This window comes from Haemorhous mexicanus, chromosome 1, assembly GCF_027477595.1.
Source record: "Haemorhous mexicanus isolate bHaeMex1 chromosome 1, bHaeMex1.pri, whole genome shotgun sequence".
Lineage (NCBI taxonomy): Eukaryota > Metazoa > Chordata > Aves > Passeriformes > Fringillidae > Haemorhous > Haemorhous mexicanus.
In genome coordinates, this window is record NC_082341.1 from 44224411 (window position 1) to 44241365 (window position 16955).

General features: G+C 39.8%; 1 protein-coding gene across 1 annotated transcript in view; it reads left to right on the top strand.

The window, feature by feature from the left end:
- The window catches only part of GLB1 (galactosidase beta 1), a 42163-nt gene that overhangs the window by 11630 nt on the left and 13578 nt on the right, over positions 1 to 16955 (top strand). Inside the window, exons 3-11 of the mRNA XM_059847877.1 lie at positions 4006 to 4156; positions 4454 to 4514; positions 5320 to 5414; positions 6646 to 6826; positions 8399 to 8457; positions 9341 to 9462; positions 9544 to 9584; positions 10047 to 10159; positions 13017 to 13091. Of these exons, the coding sequence (XP_059703860.1) occupies positions 4006 to 4156; positions 4454 to 4514; positions 5320 to 5414; positions 6646 to 6826; positions 8399 to 8457; positions 9341 to 9462; positions 9544 to 9584; positions 10047 to 10159; positions 13017 to 13091 (898 nt within the window). The remainder of the gene's footprint in view (positions 1 to 4005; positions 4157 to 4453; positions 4515 to 5319; positions 5415 to 6645; positions 6827 to 8398; positions 8458 to 9340; positions 9463 to 9543; positions 9585 to 10046; positions 10160 to 13016; positions 13092 to 16955) is intronic.

Here is a 16955-nt window from a genome sequence, read left to right on the forward strand (position 1 = left end):
GCTTTCTCCCTCTTCATTTGTGATCTCCCACAAACAAGGTGGGTTTTTTCCTTCTTTCTTTTTTGCTTTTTTCCCATGTTGAGACCTCTTACTCTGCTTTGCTGTTTTGCATTAGTATCTTTCTGCTGTGCAGGAAGGAGTGAAGATTTGTTACTTTGCTGGTGCCAGCTATCTCTGTTGGTCTTGGGAGAGCTGAGCTATGTCTGTTTTGGCACAAATGGTGCTGTGCAGCTGGCAAGTGGTTATGCCAACTGTGGCTTTAGGTGTTGCTGCTGCATCACATCATACCAGCATTATTGGTTTCCTCTTGTTTTTTTAAGAGCGGACTGAGATTCTTTGACTTTCTCTCATTATTGCTCACGTCTGGATTTTTTCTGCTATGGTGAAAGATAAATCTGAAAGTGTACTTTAGAAGCAGAAAGTGCTCCTGTGCCTTGCATTTTCTACAAGAGTCAAATCCATGTCTTTCCATTTGACACCAATCACTCTCTCTCCTGATGCTAAAAAAGCACCTCACCTACAAAAAACCCCTTTTGTTTTTCTTTGAGGTTTGTCAATAATCAAGTCTTACTGCTCTTGATTATTTGAGATAAAGGCATGAGTATTCATATTACCTCAAAGAAATCTTGTGTGATTTTGTGTGATTTTGGTAAAAAAAGGGAAATTGGTCTATGTGATTGTGTTTTTGTTTTCTCTTCATCTGCATACTCTTTCCTGGATCAGTAATACTGCTAGCAAAGGACAGAGATACAAATTTTGTGAAGTCATTCTGGAATGAATGGGCAGCAGCACTGCTGGACTCCATGGCAGAACGTGGTGGTTGGACTCCCAGTCTTGAGGCCTCATTTGAAGAATGTGATTTTGCTGCTTCGGAGTTTTTTCCATAAGACAGGGAATGGTCCTGCTATAATTTGAAATATGGGAAACTTCCTTGTCTTATCAAGGCATTCCCAGTAAGGTTTACCACTTCAAGGTGAACAGGATCCTTATATTATGGGATTGTGATTGTAAATACCTTGTGGATAAAGCCAACCAGACATGTTCTCCTTCCTGTTCTCTGCAGCCTTTTTTTCAAAAGGCTATCTGTGCCTTGATGCATCATTCAGCTCATGACTGAGGCAGCAGCTCCTCCTGGCCTCTGGAATAGGTGAAGTCAGTACCTGAATATAATTGTCTGCACCTGGTAACATCTTAAGCTATACCAGAACATGAGACAACAGATGACAGTAAGCTTGATCTTATATTAAAGCCTAAGAGATCAAGGCTTACCCCTTCTAAAGAACAGGTTGAAATTTAATGTTGTGAGCTCCTCAGCATCCTCCTCCACCACCAGAAGGTGGTGGAGGAGGATGCTGAGGAGCTCACTCCCTACTTGAGCAGAGGTGTCTGGTCACACAGGCAACTGTCCTTGTTTTCAGTTTCTGAACTGTGTCTGCCAGCTGGAAATGAGTGCTGGCTGAAGAAGGCATCTGGAAAGCAGAGGAGCTTTGGGGTTTTGTTTTGTGCAGAGCAGATAAACAATTGCCACTAGATGGGGCAGTAGATGTATATAGGATTTACTGATCAGTGGAGACACTTCCTGGAAGAATCCACAGTTACCTTTACAGGCTCATAGAAAATTAAAGAATGTTGAGCATTTTCTTTGTTTTACTCTGTTGACTAATTAACAGAAGGGTGTAAACCTGTACAAAGTCCTTCTATGAAGGAGCTGCTATTTAGAATATGGAATATTTAAAATTTAAACACAAATTACTGTTTATAAAGACTCATAGATGAGTAATTTAACTAGCATGCTCATTGTTGAAAGTAGTACAATTTATTAAATTTTACACTATTAAAAAAAATCCCACCCTGGTATTGCAGAGAGAATTATCTTGTACATTAAAGAAGTTAAAGTGTGATTTTTTTTTGCCTTTTGGTACTATCTGAAATAGGAGAGGAAAGCTGTAACTTCTAAAGAAAGGAAGGTTATAGCATGAAGCTTAGAAATTGTGTGTAAATGGAAAGTAAACTCAAATACAGAATAAATACCATATTTCAAGTTTGAAAAAGGATGAGAGTTTCCTTTATAATTTCATTATTCTGTAGCTAAAGCAGTACAGGGTCAACAACTGACTGTAAATTTTGACAATGGTATGTAACAAATATATTCATTAAAGATAACAATTTCGATTATTTCATTTGAGATCATCACTCACTGTAGAAAATATAGTGCTGGATTAAAGTGTCTTAGTAACCATTTTTAGACCAGTGTTTAAAATAAATTTTTATCATGATTCATTATATAAAACAATGGTTTCAAAGAGGTTTTTTTCTTGTGCTTCTTCCCTTTTTCTCTGCTAGAATCTCATTTTTTTCCAGTCTTGTGGTCAAGCATGTGACATAAATGCAAACTGTTTCTGGAAGGATTTTTCTGTCTTCTTCCATCTTGAGCATAAGCGAGCTGGAGAAACCCTTTCATCCTCACCCTAGACAGTATTAAGTGCATTTAAACCTTAAGACTTCTTTCTGAACAAGTTCATAATTCAATGAATGTATTTTCACATGGTTCATATATTCGTTAAATGCACATGTAGTTTTTTTTTTACAAGTGAGTTAATTGTGCTTCAGAAACAATTAGAGCAGCTTGACACAGAAATAAAATATACCACATAGAGGGAAAAATCTGCATGTTGATGCCTGAGTGCATTGCTTTGACTCCATCCTGGCACTCAAATTTTAAGCTTTATCTTTTCAAACAGAGGCTTAAAATTTTGGCATTTGAGATGCTATAATATTCACAAAGGTTGAAAGATTATAACTTTTGTATTTGATGTTCATGTACACGTCTGTCTGTGTATGGCCATTTTAGTAGTGTACTCGTGAGAGGGTTCCTGTTTTTCTTCCTTATTGAAAGCATTGGTTTAGGGACTTTCTTTCCCTCTTGGATGGTTTTTGCAAAATTAGATGTGGGGCATACTAACAAACCCAGGCAGTAAGGAAAGTGTTGCCTTAGAGCATCTTTGCTTGACTAGACACAGTTTTGGGAATTTTAGAAATTTTAGAGGAATGAGTTTTCACATTGCCTTGAATCCTTGCTCGTGTTGTACTCATCCCTAATTTTAGTCTGTCTTTGTTAGACTGTCAGTACCATGGCAAACAAAACACTGTTGTCAAGCAGGGATTGTCAGCTGCAACACTGCTCATGGCATTTGGTTGATTACTGTTTTTTTGTTGTCTTGCAACCAAATGGGTTTTTTTTTTTATTTCTGTGAGATGTTCTGTGCTGAAGTTGTGGTCTCCTGAGTCCTAGAGGTAGGAGAGAGGTGTTCTTTCAAATGGTGATCTGCTTGTTTGGCATCTTTATTACTTAGTTGAAATTAAGCTTTACTTTGTCCAAGTTCTTGGGCACCTTAACATTTCTTAACTTAATTGTTCTTCCAGTGGTGGTTTTCCAGAACTTTCATTGTTCCTGGTCAATGAAAACTTTTGGGACCTAGATGCAACATGATTTGAGGCTTAGGTGTTTTTCAAGTGCTTTGCAGTGGCAGCAGCATAGACCTGATAGCCTGGTTGGTGTTCCCTGTGCAAACGGGGTGATCCATTCATGAAGGGTCACGTGCTGTTTTGTGCTTGTTCTTGGCCTCCTCCTTCATGAGTGGTTTACCACATTCATCTCCTCATCAACCTCCCACCACTATACAGCTGCCAGCTGCCTTGCCACCTTCAAAACTGTTTATTTAATTTTGGAACAGACATCATGGTTTCACAACGGCACTACCAGAACCTGTTCTTGCTCTGATAGGGACTCCTGCAGACATAACCCTAATTTCAGTGTTAATTTTAATGCCTTCTGCTGTATGAAATACCTGGCAGAAGAAAAGCCAGAGTGTTACTCCTGTCTTCTACTGATCCGAAGGATCAGCAGTATTACTGATCTCTGGGGCATGTAGTGCAAATTGCTGTTTTCCTGAATTCTGGTTTAGTCTCAGTTTCCTAATGGAAGGTGATTTTCTCTCTTAATAGGTATGTCCCATGGAACTACCATGAACCCCGGATGGGCACGTATGACTTTTTTGGTGGCAAAGATCTAGAGTATTTCCTGCAGCTTGCCAATGACACTGGATTGCTTGTTATTCTGAGAGCTGGACCTTACATCTGTGCAGAATGGGACATGGTATACAACCTTTTGTAACAGCTCACTTCTAGGGTAAATCTAGTGCAAGTATTTCTTAAAGTAGAAGTAAGACAGTTGTTGATGTATCCTTAGACAAGAGTCTTGGTGTAATGTGTTAAAATCCATGCATCCTAAGTGACTTCTTACAATACAAACTTACTCTAGTTTTTTTTTTTTTGTTAGGAATTACTACTTGTAGAAAACTGATTTTCTACAAGTCTCTGTATATGCCCTAATGAGAGGCTAAATTCTTCTTAGGATTCCTAAAATGTCACTGTTTCCCTTTTTTTTTCCCAGGGAGGTCTTCCTGCATGGCTGTTGGAAAAGAAATCTATTGTTCTCAGGTCTTCTGATTCAGGTAGAGGCATCAGAAAAGGCCATTAAAAATACACTGTAGCAGCAAGGCAACTTTTTATTTGAGGCCATTACTAGATAATTCATATATCAGCTCAAGTTTTCTTGTGAGTAAAATCTTCAATACTTTTAGTTAGAAGTGTGCATTCAAAAAGTGTGTAGAACAATCAAAGTAGGGGAGAAAGTTTCTGAGGTATTGTCAAGTTGTTGCCAAGAGGGGAATCATTGTCACTATTGAGGAAAAGACAGCTTCAGCTTTGAGGTTTTTGGATTTGCCACAGCCACTCATAATGGGGATCCTTCTTGGCTGGTCAGTGTGCAATCCAGAATGAGTTACAGCATTCTCATGTGCTCCTGTTTGAGAGCCAGACATGGGAGAATAAGATGAGACAGGAGATTAATGTGTTTATTGGAGTGGATCTAGGGGATGAATATATAAATATCATATCCAACTTCAGTTCTGCTGACTGTGGTTAAATTATCTATTTAAAAAATAGTCCATAGATCAAGAGTTGAATTTGTCTTCCTGTTGAAATGCATTAGGACAACCTGTGAGACATAATGAAGTCTTTTTGATAATTTTCCAAGTTCATCAGTATTTAAATTTTATTTCTTAGTAAACTGTACTGGAAGCATTTATGGACAAGTAGAAGAGCACATTTGTTCAAGTATAATAGCAATCTGTTCATTAAATGCTGTTCATAATTTACATAATTAGAACACTACATAAAGATGACCCATATGTAATTTAAAACAAAATTAGAAAGAGGCAGAAAAGTTGTGAAACATGTAAACTTTGTGTATCACAGATTACCTGGAAGCAGTAGAGAGATGGATGGGTGTCCTTTTGCCAAAGATGAGGCCTTATCTCTATCAAAATGGAGGTCCAATCATCATGGTGCAGGTAACTTTCTGAAAATCAGATGAACCCAAGCAGCATGAGTGCTTGTGCTGCTCTTGCATACACACCATGGGTCTTGGGTGGTGGTGTCACAGGTACTTCTTAAGTTTCAGGTAGCTGCAAGATTCTGATGAAATACCTTATCCTAAAGAACTGAATCCACTGTTTCTAGGACTCAGAGAGCCCTCATCTGCTCTGTCAAAGTTGTTTCCCACAGCTGTATAAAGCAGTAGAGGGAACTTGTGTAGCTTTTTAGATCTGAGGTTTGTGGCAATTCTCGCATAAAGCCAAAATGCATACAGTTGCCTGAAACAATCTGACAGGAAAAAGGGGAATAAGAATACCCTTAGAGAGAAGCAAAAGCAGTATGAAGTAATCCTAAATTAGCACCTAACTTAAGTTGTAGATGTTTCAGAACTCAATTTTGTATGTTCATGGTGAGTAGCTTCTGTCCTAAACTCCTAGATAGATGTGTGGGAGTGATTGTCCAATATTTGTAGTATTTGATCATAACGAAGCTTTATTTCAATTTCTTTAAACTCCCTGACTGGCACAGGATGGGATAAGAAATGCTTCTTGTAATATGCCCACGGTAATTTTGTTGAACAGTGTGCTTTGTCTGTTGAGCAGAAGCACTGAGCAAAATTATTCTTTGGCAGAAGTAGGATACTTAGAACAGAATTTTCAGAAATAACCTTCAGGATTGGAACCTATTGTATCTGGAGCTGAAAAGTTCATCTCTTTGGAAGAGGGGCAAGATGAGTACCTCCCAGTAGTAGCACAGTTGTTCTCCCTTAAATCCTTTGGAGTCCGTTTCAGGGCTTTGTGGTTCACGTGAGCCCTTTGTAGATGTCTCTGTTCTGAATGTCCAGTTTTGTCGTAGTTTTGATCATTTCACAACCTGTTCTATGGTTTTATTGGTCTGCTTGGGAGGTGGGTTATAGATCTCATATTTTAATAGAGACTTTAATATAATCACTGTAGGTAAACAGATACTTTGCGGGGGGATGGAATTTTGCAGGCAAATGGCTTAGTTCTGCACAGTGATGGTCCACTGTAAAGTACAGTTGAGAGGAATGAGTCTTGTCTTCTCATACTCCTCAGATCTGGAGTTAAAATTATATTTTCAATATTGCTATCAAAGGAAGAAGAGGGTTGGATTTGTGCTTTCTGTTTTGTTATCTGATGCAGACTGAATTGGCTATGGCTTTACTGAATTGCTTTCCCTCTGCAGGTAGAGAACGAGTACGGAAGCTACTTCGCTTGCGACTACAACTACCTGCGCTTCCTTCTGAAGCTCTTTCGCCTGCATCTTGGGGATGAGGTGGTGCTCTTCACAACTGATGGTGCAAGCCAGTTTCACTTGAAATGTGGGGCTCTCCAGGGTCTCTATGCAACGGTGGACTTTGCTCCAGGTTGGAGACTGCTGTTTGAGTCCAAAAATTCTGAACTCTGTGTGTTTGTGGCAGGACAAACTGACTTGACTGCTTGCCAAACTTGCCTACTTTGTTTAAATGAAGTAACAGGCATTTATGTGTATTTGGCATACTCTTAAAGAATGAACATACAAGAATCACCCACGACCACCCAGTTAGAAAGTCGTAATCACTTCCTTGCATCTTGAAATCATGAAGAGCCAATTTACGCTGCTCATAGCACATGGGTCCTAACAATTAGGAATAATAGTTGGCATTGATTCCTTGTATTTTTTTAATATTCCTTTTTGGTGTTGGGGTTTTTTAATGTCCTCTGTCTGTCCTGGAATCCAGCCATCCAAATACATTTCTTTTTATGCTGGAGGTTATTAGAAAAAAATATTGTTGAAGATCATCATTAGAAATGTGCACACTGCTACAATTTGCTGTATTATAGGTCTGAAGAATGGCTAAGCATTAGTAGTGTGATCAGAGAGTACCCTTTTGTTAGGAGAGTTCAGGATTAAAATGTTTGTATACTGCATGGACTTGACAAAATAGGCTTAAGGCACAAGAAACAAACTCCAAGACATCTTTTCAGTTTTTTTATTGCTCAGCCTCTTCTGTACCTTATTCTCTCTACAGCCAAACACATGTGCTTAGCAAGGATCTGTTTTCTTGCAATGAAATTGTGAATGTCTTTGTGTGTATCCTTTTGTGGGATTCACATTCTCTGAACCTGAGAGAAGCAGCAAGAGAAGCAGAGAAGAGAATGATCAAAACAATTCTTATCTAATTTGCTGCTCCTGTGTTGTGCCAAAGTAGAATGCAATATGGAGATTTTTTACCCAAAGTGATGGTGTTTTGTTTCTTTGGCCTGTCAGGACCAAGCACGTGCCCAGACTGTTGGTCAGCAGGCAGTCATGAGATTTGTTCAGTTGAGTTGAGTGCTTGTGCAGTTTCAGTTTAGATGTAGTGTAATATAGTGTAATGTAGTATAGAATACGAGTATAATAAAGTAATTAAATAGCCTTCTGATATCATGGAGTCCTCCTCGTCATTCCTCCCACCAATCAGGCAAAATTACACCGATATCCTTTATACAATGGTGAGCCACTCACCAGAGAAGTTGTTTCCAACCACTGTGCCTTGAGCCACTAGGAGTGATCAAGAGTGAAACATCTCTTTAGAGATTGCCTGGTTTCTACTCTTCCCCGTAGCCTTGGTAACGTAACCCCAGACTTAGACTTTCCAATGATCAATAACAATTCTGACACATCTCAGACTTCTTTGTGCCAGGATGTCATTTCTGAGAAAAGCTGGATTTTCAAAAGATGTGTCTCAAAAGCAGAGACAGATACACAGGCATGCATATTTGCATGTATTTATTTAAAATAAGTTTTGCAAGTTAAACATCCGAATCAAAAGTATTGATTCCTGTGTTTGCTGGAGCAGCTTTCTTGTCATGATTTTTGCTAGACCTGAAGGCAGATAAGACACTAGTTTCAATAAAATGACAGACCCAGAAGATCATGGACATAGCAACTCAGTTTTATTTCTTTCTGTTTATAGGTGGCAATGTCACAGCAGCATTCTTAGCTCAAAGGAGCAGTGAACCCAAGGGCCCTTTGGTATGTGTTTTTACTTAAACTTTTTGTATCATGTCTAATGTTGAAGTTGTTAATGAGAGAGGGGTTGACAGCAGTGCATTGAACAATTTTAGGGACGTGTTGACGAAGACATAATTTCCAAGTTGGAAAAGGGAATAGAGGAACTTCTCTGTGTGTTTGTCAAATCCACATTAACTGCTGCTCTGCAAATGCTATTTTAGTCTCAAAGAGTAATGATTTTGCTTCAGTAGTTTTCCTTGCTAAGACAAATGTTTACAAAGCAGCGGAAACACTGAGGATGGTTAGACAAGTTAGTGAGATATGTGTGTAGGTAGAAGTTAAAAGCAGAATTAAAAGGGCAGATTAGAAGTTGTTTCCTGTTTTCAGCTACCCTAGAGGTTTTATACAAGCTATAGTGGGATGTGAGAACACTGGAAGCCATTTTGAGAAAGGGAGAAGGCCCACTGAGGGTACAAAATTATCTCTGTGCTAAGGAGTTGTTTAGAAAGCAATTTGAAATATTTTTCATTACATCCAGTTTGTCTATGCTATTCTGCAGAGAATATGTTGATTCCATCATTTATTTGAATGCCAAGCATCTGAAACACGTCCTTGTTGCCAGGTTCCCAGGAAATCTGTACTCTTTGATGCTTAAGCAATTGTTTTCAAAATGTCCCTATAAAATTATTGAAATGATCCTTTAATTCCTTTGACCTGTACTCTGCTGAAAAGGACTGATCTAGTATGTACTTTCCTGTATTTATTGTAGTTTAAAAATGGCTCACATTAGTCAAGGTGCCTTTTTTTCCTTCCCTCTTACAGTTAGGAACCTTAATTCACATTGCATTCTGTTCTTGTTCCCTCTTCATGTTTTCCCTTCCTCTTTTGCCCTTCCTCCTTTTAGGTTAATTCTGAGTTTTATACTGGATGGTTGGATCACTGGGGGCACCGTCATTCTGTTGTGCCTGCACAAACTATAGCTAAAACACTTAATGAAATCCTGACACGTGGTGCTAACGTTAACCTGTAAGTGTGTGTTCAGTAGAGCTTAATTTTGGGGGGATTTCTTTTCCTAGTTCAGCAAAACCTGATTTTTTTTCTTTTTAGGTACATGTTTATAGGTGGGACTAACTTTGCCTATTGGAATGGTAAGAAATTATTTAAATTATGCTAATGGTGGAGGGTAGCTGTTTATGAATTAGGTAGTGATATATTTTGTAAAAGAATAAGCTGTGCCTACTTGCCCATGGCAAAAGACAAGACTGCAATAGCTGTTCTTTGTTTATTGCCAACATGTTGTACCAAACCTGCATGGTATTTGTCTTTTCCAAGGCTCCTTCTGCTTCACTTGGTGCTGTGAAACAGTTGGAACACAGATAAATGTATTTCTCCTCAGAATATTTCACAGAGTGGTGTAAGTTCACAAGGACATTGTCCTCCTTCAGGAACAGTTTTTTATGCCAAATCCCAAACATCAAGGCCTACACTGAATCTAAAAATGTAGCAGAATCTGTCTGTAATTGGAAAGAATTCTGACAGTTGATACCTTTGGGGAAAAAAACATCTCTTCCATTACTTTTATTGCTTTTTCTTTTTTCCTCCTCCCCTAGGTGCTAATATGCCTTATATGCCTCAGCCCACTAGTTATGACTATGATGCTCCCCTGAGCGAGGCAGGAGATCTGACAGAAAAGTATTTTGCCTTGAGAAAAGTCATTGGTATGGTGAGTGTCCCCAGGACATTTTTAGAATGGTTCTTTGAAACATACTCCAAACTCTCTTGTTCTTGTGTTGGTGTAAGTCGCTCCTCAATATACTGTTTTCTGCAGTTGGGGGAAGTGAAATGGAATCTGACAATTAGGCCAACTTAACTGCTTCTCATTACAAAAAGCAAAAGATCTTGCACCTCTCTAGCTATTCTTTCTGTCCCAATGGCTTCCTCCTTCCTTTTGGATGAGAGGATACTGGTGTAGGTCTGACTCTGACGTGGATCAGCTCTCCTTTTTTGCTGTATTTGTTTTCTCTCAAGGTCAGTAAGGTGAATCAGCTCCCTCAGTAGGATGAGAGCCAATGGTGCCACAAGGGGAGCAGAGGGATGTGGGAAGGGTTTGGCTGGGAGTAGAGGTGGAGGAGGAGTGTACAGAGATTTTTCCTTGCAGCATCAGTCAGCCATTCAGTCAGCTTAGGCTGATGACCTGATGTCAGCCCAATCTGTGCTGCAGTATAGTGCTTTGGCTGTCTGTCCCAAACTTCATGTTGAGGTTTTGGGCCACTGAGAACAACCAGGCTTACTCAAAAGAGCACATCTTGGTTTTGTGTTTTCACAAACTGCACCTAGTGGGTGGGACCAGCTTTGTCTTGCTCTAAAAATGCAGTGTCTCTACAAACTGGAGATTGAAGTAGAACATGGAACCTCTGTCTGGGTTTTGAATAGCCTTGCATTGGAGGCTGTTCAGATGAGGCTTAAAAACAGGTTCCGTGTGAATCCCAAGGTTCGGGCTTGTAGTCACTATCCTGTTGCATCCCAGCAACATTCCTATGCACTAGAAGACATTTTTATTCTGAGTAGGTCTCCCAAAAGTGTACTACACTTTTTCTAGGGTTGAGAATGCCTTTATCTCTTTAACTGTGGAAGGCCTGCTGTGGATTTTTTTTTCTTCAATTTCACCATTATCCCTAAGCCTGATGGGATAAACTGATGGGATAATTTTGATGGCCTTTCCAAGGGGAGTTTCCTGTCTTGATACAGCTTTTCTCACCAGAGAAATCCACAAACTTCCTGATTTTGAGTTGTTTTCTTCAAGGTGCAAGACCCCTCTCTGAGATGTAAGTAGTAATCTAGTGCAGTGAGAGAGCCTTGATAAGATGTGAAATGTTCACTATAACCTCAGGTGTATCGGGTCATTTTTTGCTGTGGTTGATTTGTTTATTAATTTGCATGTCCATAGATTTTCAGTGATGTTTTCCTGTCACTATTGTGGATTCTAAACCTGTAACAAGTTCTCTACTCCGCTGCAGTTTAAGGTGAAGCTGATGAAAGAAAATAAAGTTACTTGTAACAAATGACTGTGTTCAACATGTTAGCTGTGCTACAAGGATGACATTAAAGTCTTCCTTTATAGTTTCCATTAGTTAAAAAATGTAAAGAAGAATGTAAAGACTGAAGAATTTCAGTCTACAGTTTCTTTCAATTGCTGGTAGCATTCTTTTGGTTTTTACTATTGGGTCTGAAATTTCCTGCTTTTGATTTCTCCACTTGGGTGAATACAACTTTTCTTTAAATCTGGGAATCTTGATCGTGTTCCAATACAAAGGAGAAAAAGTTAACTTCTTACTGGAAATGTAAATCAGACTTTCATGCATCCATAACTGACACTTGACAGGGTAGGATTGGGAATTTATTGCTGTGGTCTGTTAAAAAAAAACACAAAGCCTCCAGCTAAATCAAAAACCCTTTCAGCCCCTAATCAAATTTATTTAAAAAAGTAACTGACAAGGTAAGCACTCCAAAGTTACTAAATTTGCAGATGGAGACACTCTTCACAAGGTTGGTCTTTCGTACATGTTTATTAAAATGTAGGCTTGGATTGCTTGTTCACATGGGTATCTCATCTGCAGAAGTTTTTTCTCTAATATGCAGACAGGCTATGTCTTGTTAATGAAAGAACAGATGGGAAGAGTGGCTATTAAATAATAGCAGGAAGGGGAGAAGGGGATGATGGCAAGAAGAAAAGAAGGTTCTAGGCACAGAAAGAAGAAGGCCAAGGTACTGGGCAGAAGGCCACTGTCTGGTCTGCCACATCTCAAAGGTGTCCGGGAAAGGAGTGAGTGAGTGGAGGCCCTTCATCCCTTCTCTCTGCTGATTTCTGGTGATTATTCTGAAAAGTATAGGACAAGAAGCAACCAGAAGTAGATGGGTGGTCAGAGCATTTCTTTGTCATGTTTCCCTGTGACTGACTGAACAGTTGTCTAGAGCAGGAACAAAGGGAAACTAAAGATGGGACCTCAGGGGTTCATGGATCTGTGGTCTCCAGGCCTGTTTCTCAAAGACCCCAGCCCAGGCAGTAATGGAGTAGCAGGTGGAATATTGTAACACTGAAAGGAAATGCACAAGAGGATAGTAATTCCTATAAGGAAGTGTTGCTTACAAAGGGTGAGATGGAAATACTGTCTTACAGATATGTAAAGGTTCACTCAAGCTCCCATGACCTGGGAGAGGATTGCAGAAAAAGCGGTGGAAGAGACTAACTCAGGCTGTAGCCACAGGAGGGCTCCAAGGGCATTGGGAATTTTGGTAGTTCACTTTGTTCATTATGCTTTTTACCTTTACCTAATGTTGAATGGTTATTAAAAATTGCTCACCAAATGTGATCAAGTCAATTTTTTTCTTTTGGAAAAAAAAAAAAAAAACCAAACTACATCTGAAGACTAGGTGCTTTAGTAACCTTTAGGGTGGTTATTTACTTTTAGCCAAAGTTATAATTCTGTAAGTTGTGAAATGTAAAGTGAGAATGCCTTTAAAATGTGTTTGTATTTAACTTGTGTGTGTGAATGTGTGTTTTTTTCTCCTTCTCTTTCTAGTATAAGGAGTTACCAGAAGGTCTTATCCCTCCAACCACACCCAAATTTGCATACGGGAAGGTTCGCTTGCAGAAGGTAAATTAACATCTGTAATACACTGTGTGTCTTTTCACAGTGCTCTCCGTTTGCTTTTTATTAAAAATATTTATGAGGGTGTCACAACAGGCTCTAGATATCCTACAAAATAAAGAGGAAAACCTTGAAAGCAAACTTTGAGGAAGGAGGGAGCAGAGTTTAGGAATCATGCCCATATTAGAAAATAATCAAATGCATCTCACCTGGCTGTACAAAGATAGTGTTTACAATATGCAGTATGTGCCTGAAGCTTTGCTGAACTGAAATGAATATATTATTAACACTACAGATTCATAGTTGTTTAAGATAACTCATCAGAGTTGTTTAAGATAACTCATCAGTAGTGTAGCTGGGGGAATGTTACCATGAGACTTACAACAAAAAGTGTTTTTGTAGCTGGTGATGCCTCTAAAGTGCAAGGAAAAGTAGGATATACATATTTTTAATACTTCCAGACATTTAAATTTTGAATGTGGAACATTTTTGATAAATTTGAAAGTCTTATTGATAAAGTTTCTGACAAGATCTGTAGCTGATGAGAGAAATTAAATTGGTTTCCTGCTGAGGGAAAAGCACACAGAACTAAGCACTCAGAACCCAGCCTGTGTGACAGTAGTGGTATGGCTGGTCAGCTCACAGTTATCTGAGGTTTGACCATAGCACCACCATTTTGGGACCAAGGACAATTTTCTGTGAGTTATGTTTGAGAACTAGGTTCCTGCAGTGAGTGAAGTGGGTGGTTTAATGGGCAGCAGGGGAGACTGCAGGTATGAACTTGGCTATATTCTTTCTGCTGAGCACAGACAAGTTTTGAGATGGAGGATTACTGCAGTTGATATGCTGGATACTGTAAATCCTAATGCTTTGATTTCATACTCTGTAATTTCAATTTGGCAGTTATTTTTCCAGTTAGTCATGTATCTCATCTCTGCAGCTGAAGCATTGCAAAATCTAGTAGTGATAAGGCTTTGCAGGCATTTTCAAGTCATTCCGCTCAAGTGGTGGGCAGAAGAACTTTTTGCATAAAAGTGGTTCATCTGTGAAGTTGAAAGAGATCTGTATCACTTTCAACAACCTTTGAGTGTCTTCTTCCCATATGAGGTTTCACTGAACTGGCAGCAGTGACTAATTATAGGCTCTTATCGCTACACCCACCACCATGGGTGCTGTCTTTGGTTGCCAGCTCCTGGCAGCCCAGTTATCAGATATTGACTCTCCCATCTTGTCATGGGTCATGGCTCTCACATAAGGCTGTCCAGTTTCAGTTGAATGAAGAACTTTCTCTTTCATGCCTTCAAGAAATGAGTGCTGCTGGACTCTCACAAGAGTCGATGACCAAACTTGCTCAAATATTGCATCTTTCACCTGACCTGCCCCTTCTACACCTTATGATTTTTTGAGAGGAAGCATTTCACTCTCCAGACATCAGTTTTAGGAATGCAGATGGCATGTCTAAACTGCCAGAAGTAAGGTTCCTGTCATGCTTGTACATATACTGCCATCTGCACTGAGAGCCTCTGGAACTGTTTTCTGTGAAGAAGGTGGCCTTTTGCTCTGTGACCCACTGCTTAGCTACAGCAGCAGTTTCCTCTCTTGGGTTACCCTGCAACACAGGTCAAGTCTCCAATCACAGGGGTTTGTACTGTCCCAGCCAAAGCTGCCTTCTCAACTCCTTTCTAGCTCCAGCTGGAACCAGTTTCAATGCACCTTGCTGTGTGAAGAAGCCCTTTAATGTATTTTGGTGAATATCAGAGAAGGAATATTCTAAATAATAGCACTTAGCTTTGGTAACAGTAAACTTCCTAGCTATGTCATTGGCAGTGACAGTCAGTGCTAACACAGGTACTGTGTGGATCTTCACTCTGCAGCTGAGGTCCAGCAGTTAGTCTGCCATGGAGAGCATTGAATCTACTCCAGTGAACCAACACCCGTTTTGCAGAAAGGATGAGAGAAAGGAGACTCTGGAGTATTTTCAGGGGTCATATGGTGTACTTTACAGAGGTACATGTAACCAGAGCAGATGTTCTCTATCTTTTTGTTCCTCAAGATATTCTATGGCTGTTCAGTCCTTAAGTACCAACTCCCCTGATGAGACAATTGTTCATTTTGAGCTACTGATTTATTTTAAAGAATCCTCCTGGGTGGGAAAAATACAGTTTATTAAAACATTCTGGAAACACTGACATTGCTATGTAAGAGCAACGGCAGGAAATGAGGTGATATGGAAAAACTCTTGTTGCACAGATGCAGAAGAGAAGTGCTGAAGATGAGGAATGAGGGCAAGCAAAGGCAGAACCACAGTAGATGGGCTCCAGAAGTGTGAACAAGATGATAGGTTTTAAGGATTTAAGCCCCGGAATTTGGGAAGCACTCTTTCCAGAGGGGAGTAAATGAATCTTAGTTCCTGCAATGTGTAGGCTGTGCAGGTTTGTGAGCAGGTGGTAGTTTCTGGTTACCACTTGGGGGGCCTGAGAAGTGCTTGGTCACAAGGAAGTGCTTGCCCTAGCACAGCTGCCTGCAGAGTTACAAGTTCTGGAAAAGTATTCAGTTCTTAGGATGTGGAGAGCTCAAGCAATAGCAAGTAGCAGGCAGTGCTGCTGTGTGTTGGGGCTAAAAAGGGGTTAAGCAAACAGGATGCTGCCTGTAGTTGATATTCCTGTTGGAGCTATTTCCTTCCTTTTTTCTTTCATGCTTGATGTCTTGGTTTGGAAAGACAGGTGCCTGCTAAAGAAGGCAGGAGCCTCCCCTGAAACAGAGAAAGCAAACCCTCCCCACCCCTCTGAATTGCTATCAATTTTAAATTAAGGGCCTGTCAGGCAAAAAATATGGGAGTAGGAAATAACAGTTCTTTATAGAGAAGGAAAAAAAAATAAAAGGATAAAATAAAACAATGGAATAGACTAGAACAATACTGCCAGAGTCAGAACTCAACCTGACACCCTGTTGGTCAGGGTGTTGGTAGCAGTCCAGTTGGAAAAGGTGGCTGCAGTCCTCCTGAAGTGTCAGGTGTGGTTCTGTTGGAGCAGGGGGGTCCTGTAGAGAAAGGGTGTATTCTTCCTCTGCAGATCCGTGGAAGTAGAAGCAGCTGCTGTTCCTCTGGGGAATCCAGTGGGAAGCCGTGCTGGTGTGTCAGAATGTCCAGATTATATCTGGGCAGCAATGCTTGGCTCCTCCCTCTGGGTGGAACATCTCACATTGGGATGTTATAGTTCTTATCAGTCATGTGGTGACATTCAATAGCTTGTTATCAGCAGATGTCTCCCCAGAGGGAGGGGTGATTATGATCACTCAGGGGGAGAGATAAGGGGAATTGCCCACTTGACACCAGACAACTGCCATACAGATGGTAATAGAATACATCTTGCCTTGCAATCTGGAACACCTGACTTTATACTTGGGTTTTGAAGACTTTACTTTGGAGGATTAAAAAAATATTGCTTTTTTTTTTAGCAGTCATCTGTTGTTTTACAGGTTTTTTTTTAAAATTCCTGACAATATTTGTAATTTTAAAGTTTACTAGTAAATTTCTCTTGTGGTGCTGATTGCCCACTGAGTAGCAGTCAACAGGAATGTGCAGCAAGACCAAATTTTGTCTTGAAGGGGTTTTTTGTATGTGCTGCTGAAGACTGAAAAGCTGAACAAAACTAAACTACTGAAGTTTTAAAGAAACAACCTTTTATCGATCCCTAAGTGAATCATGGTTGACCCATATTCAGAATAGAAGCCCCTTTGATAGCAAGGACTTAAAATAAAAAGTCCAACAGGCACGTGTACAAGCAGCTAATACTCAGGTCAGCAAGGCACAAAACAGCATTCATTGCCACTTAGCAATTAATTCAAGTGATGACCATGTCTTAATGCTGC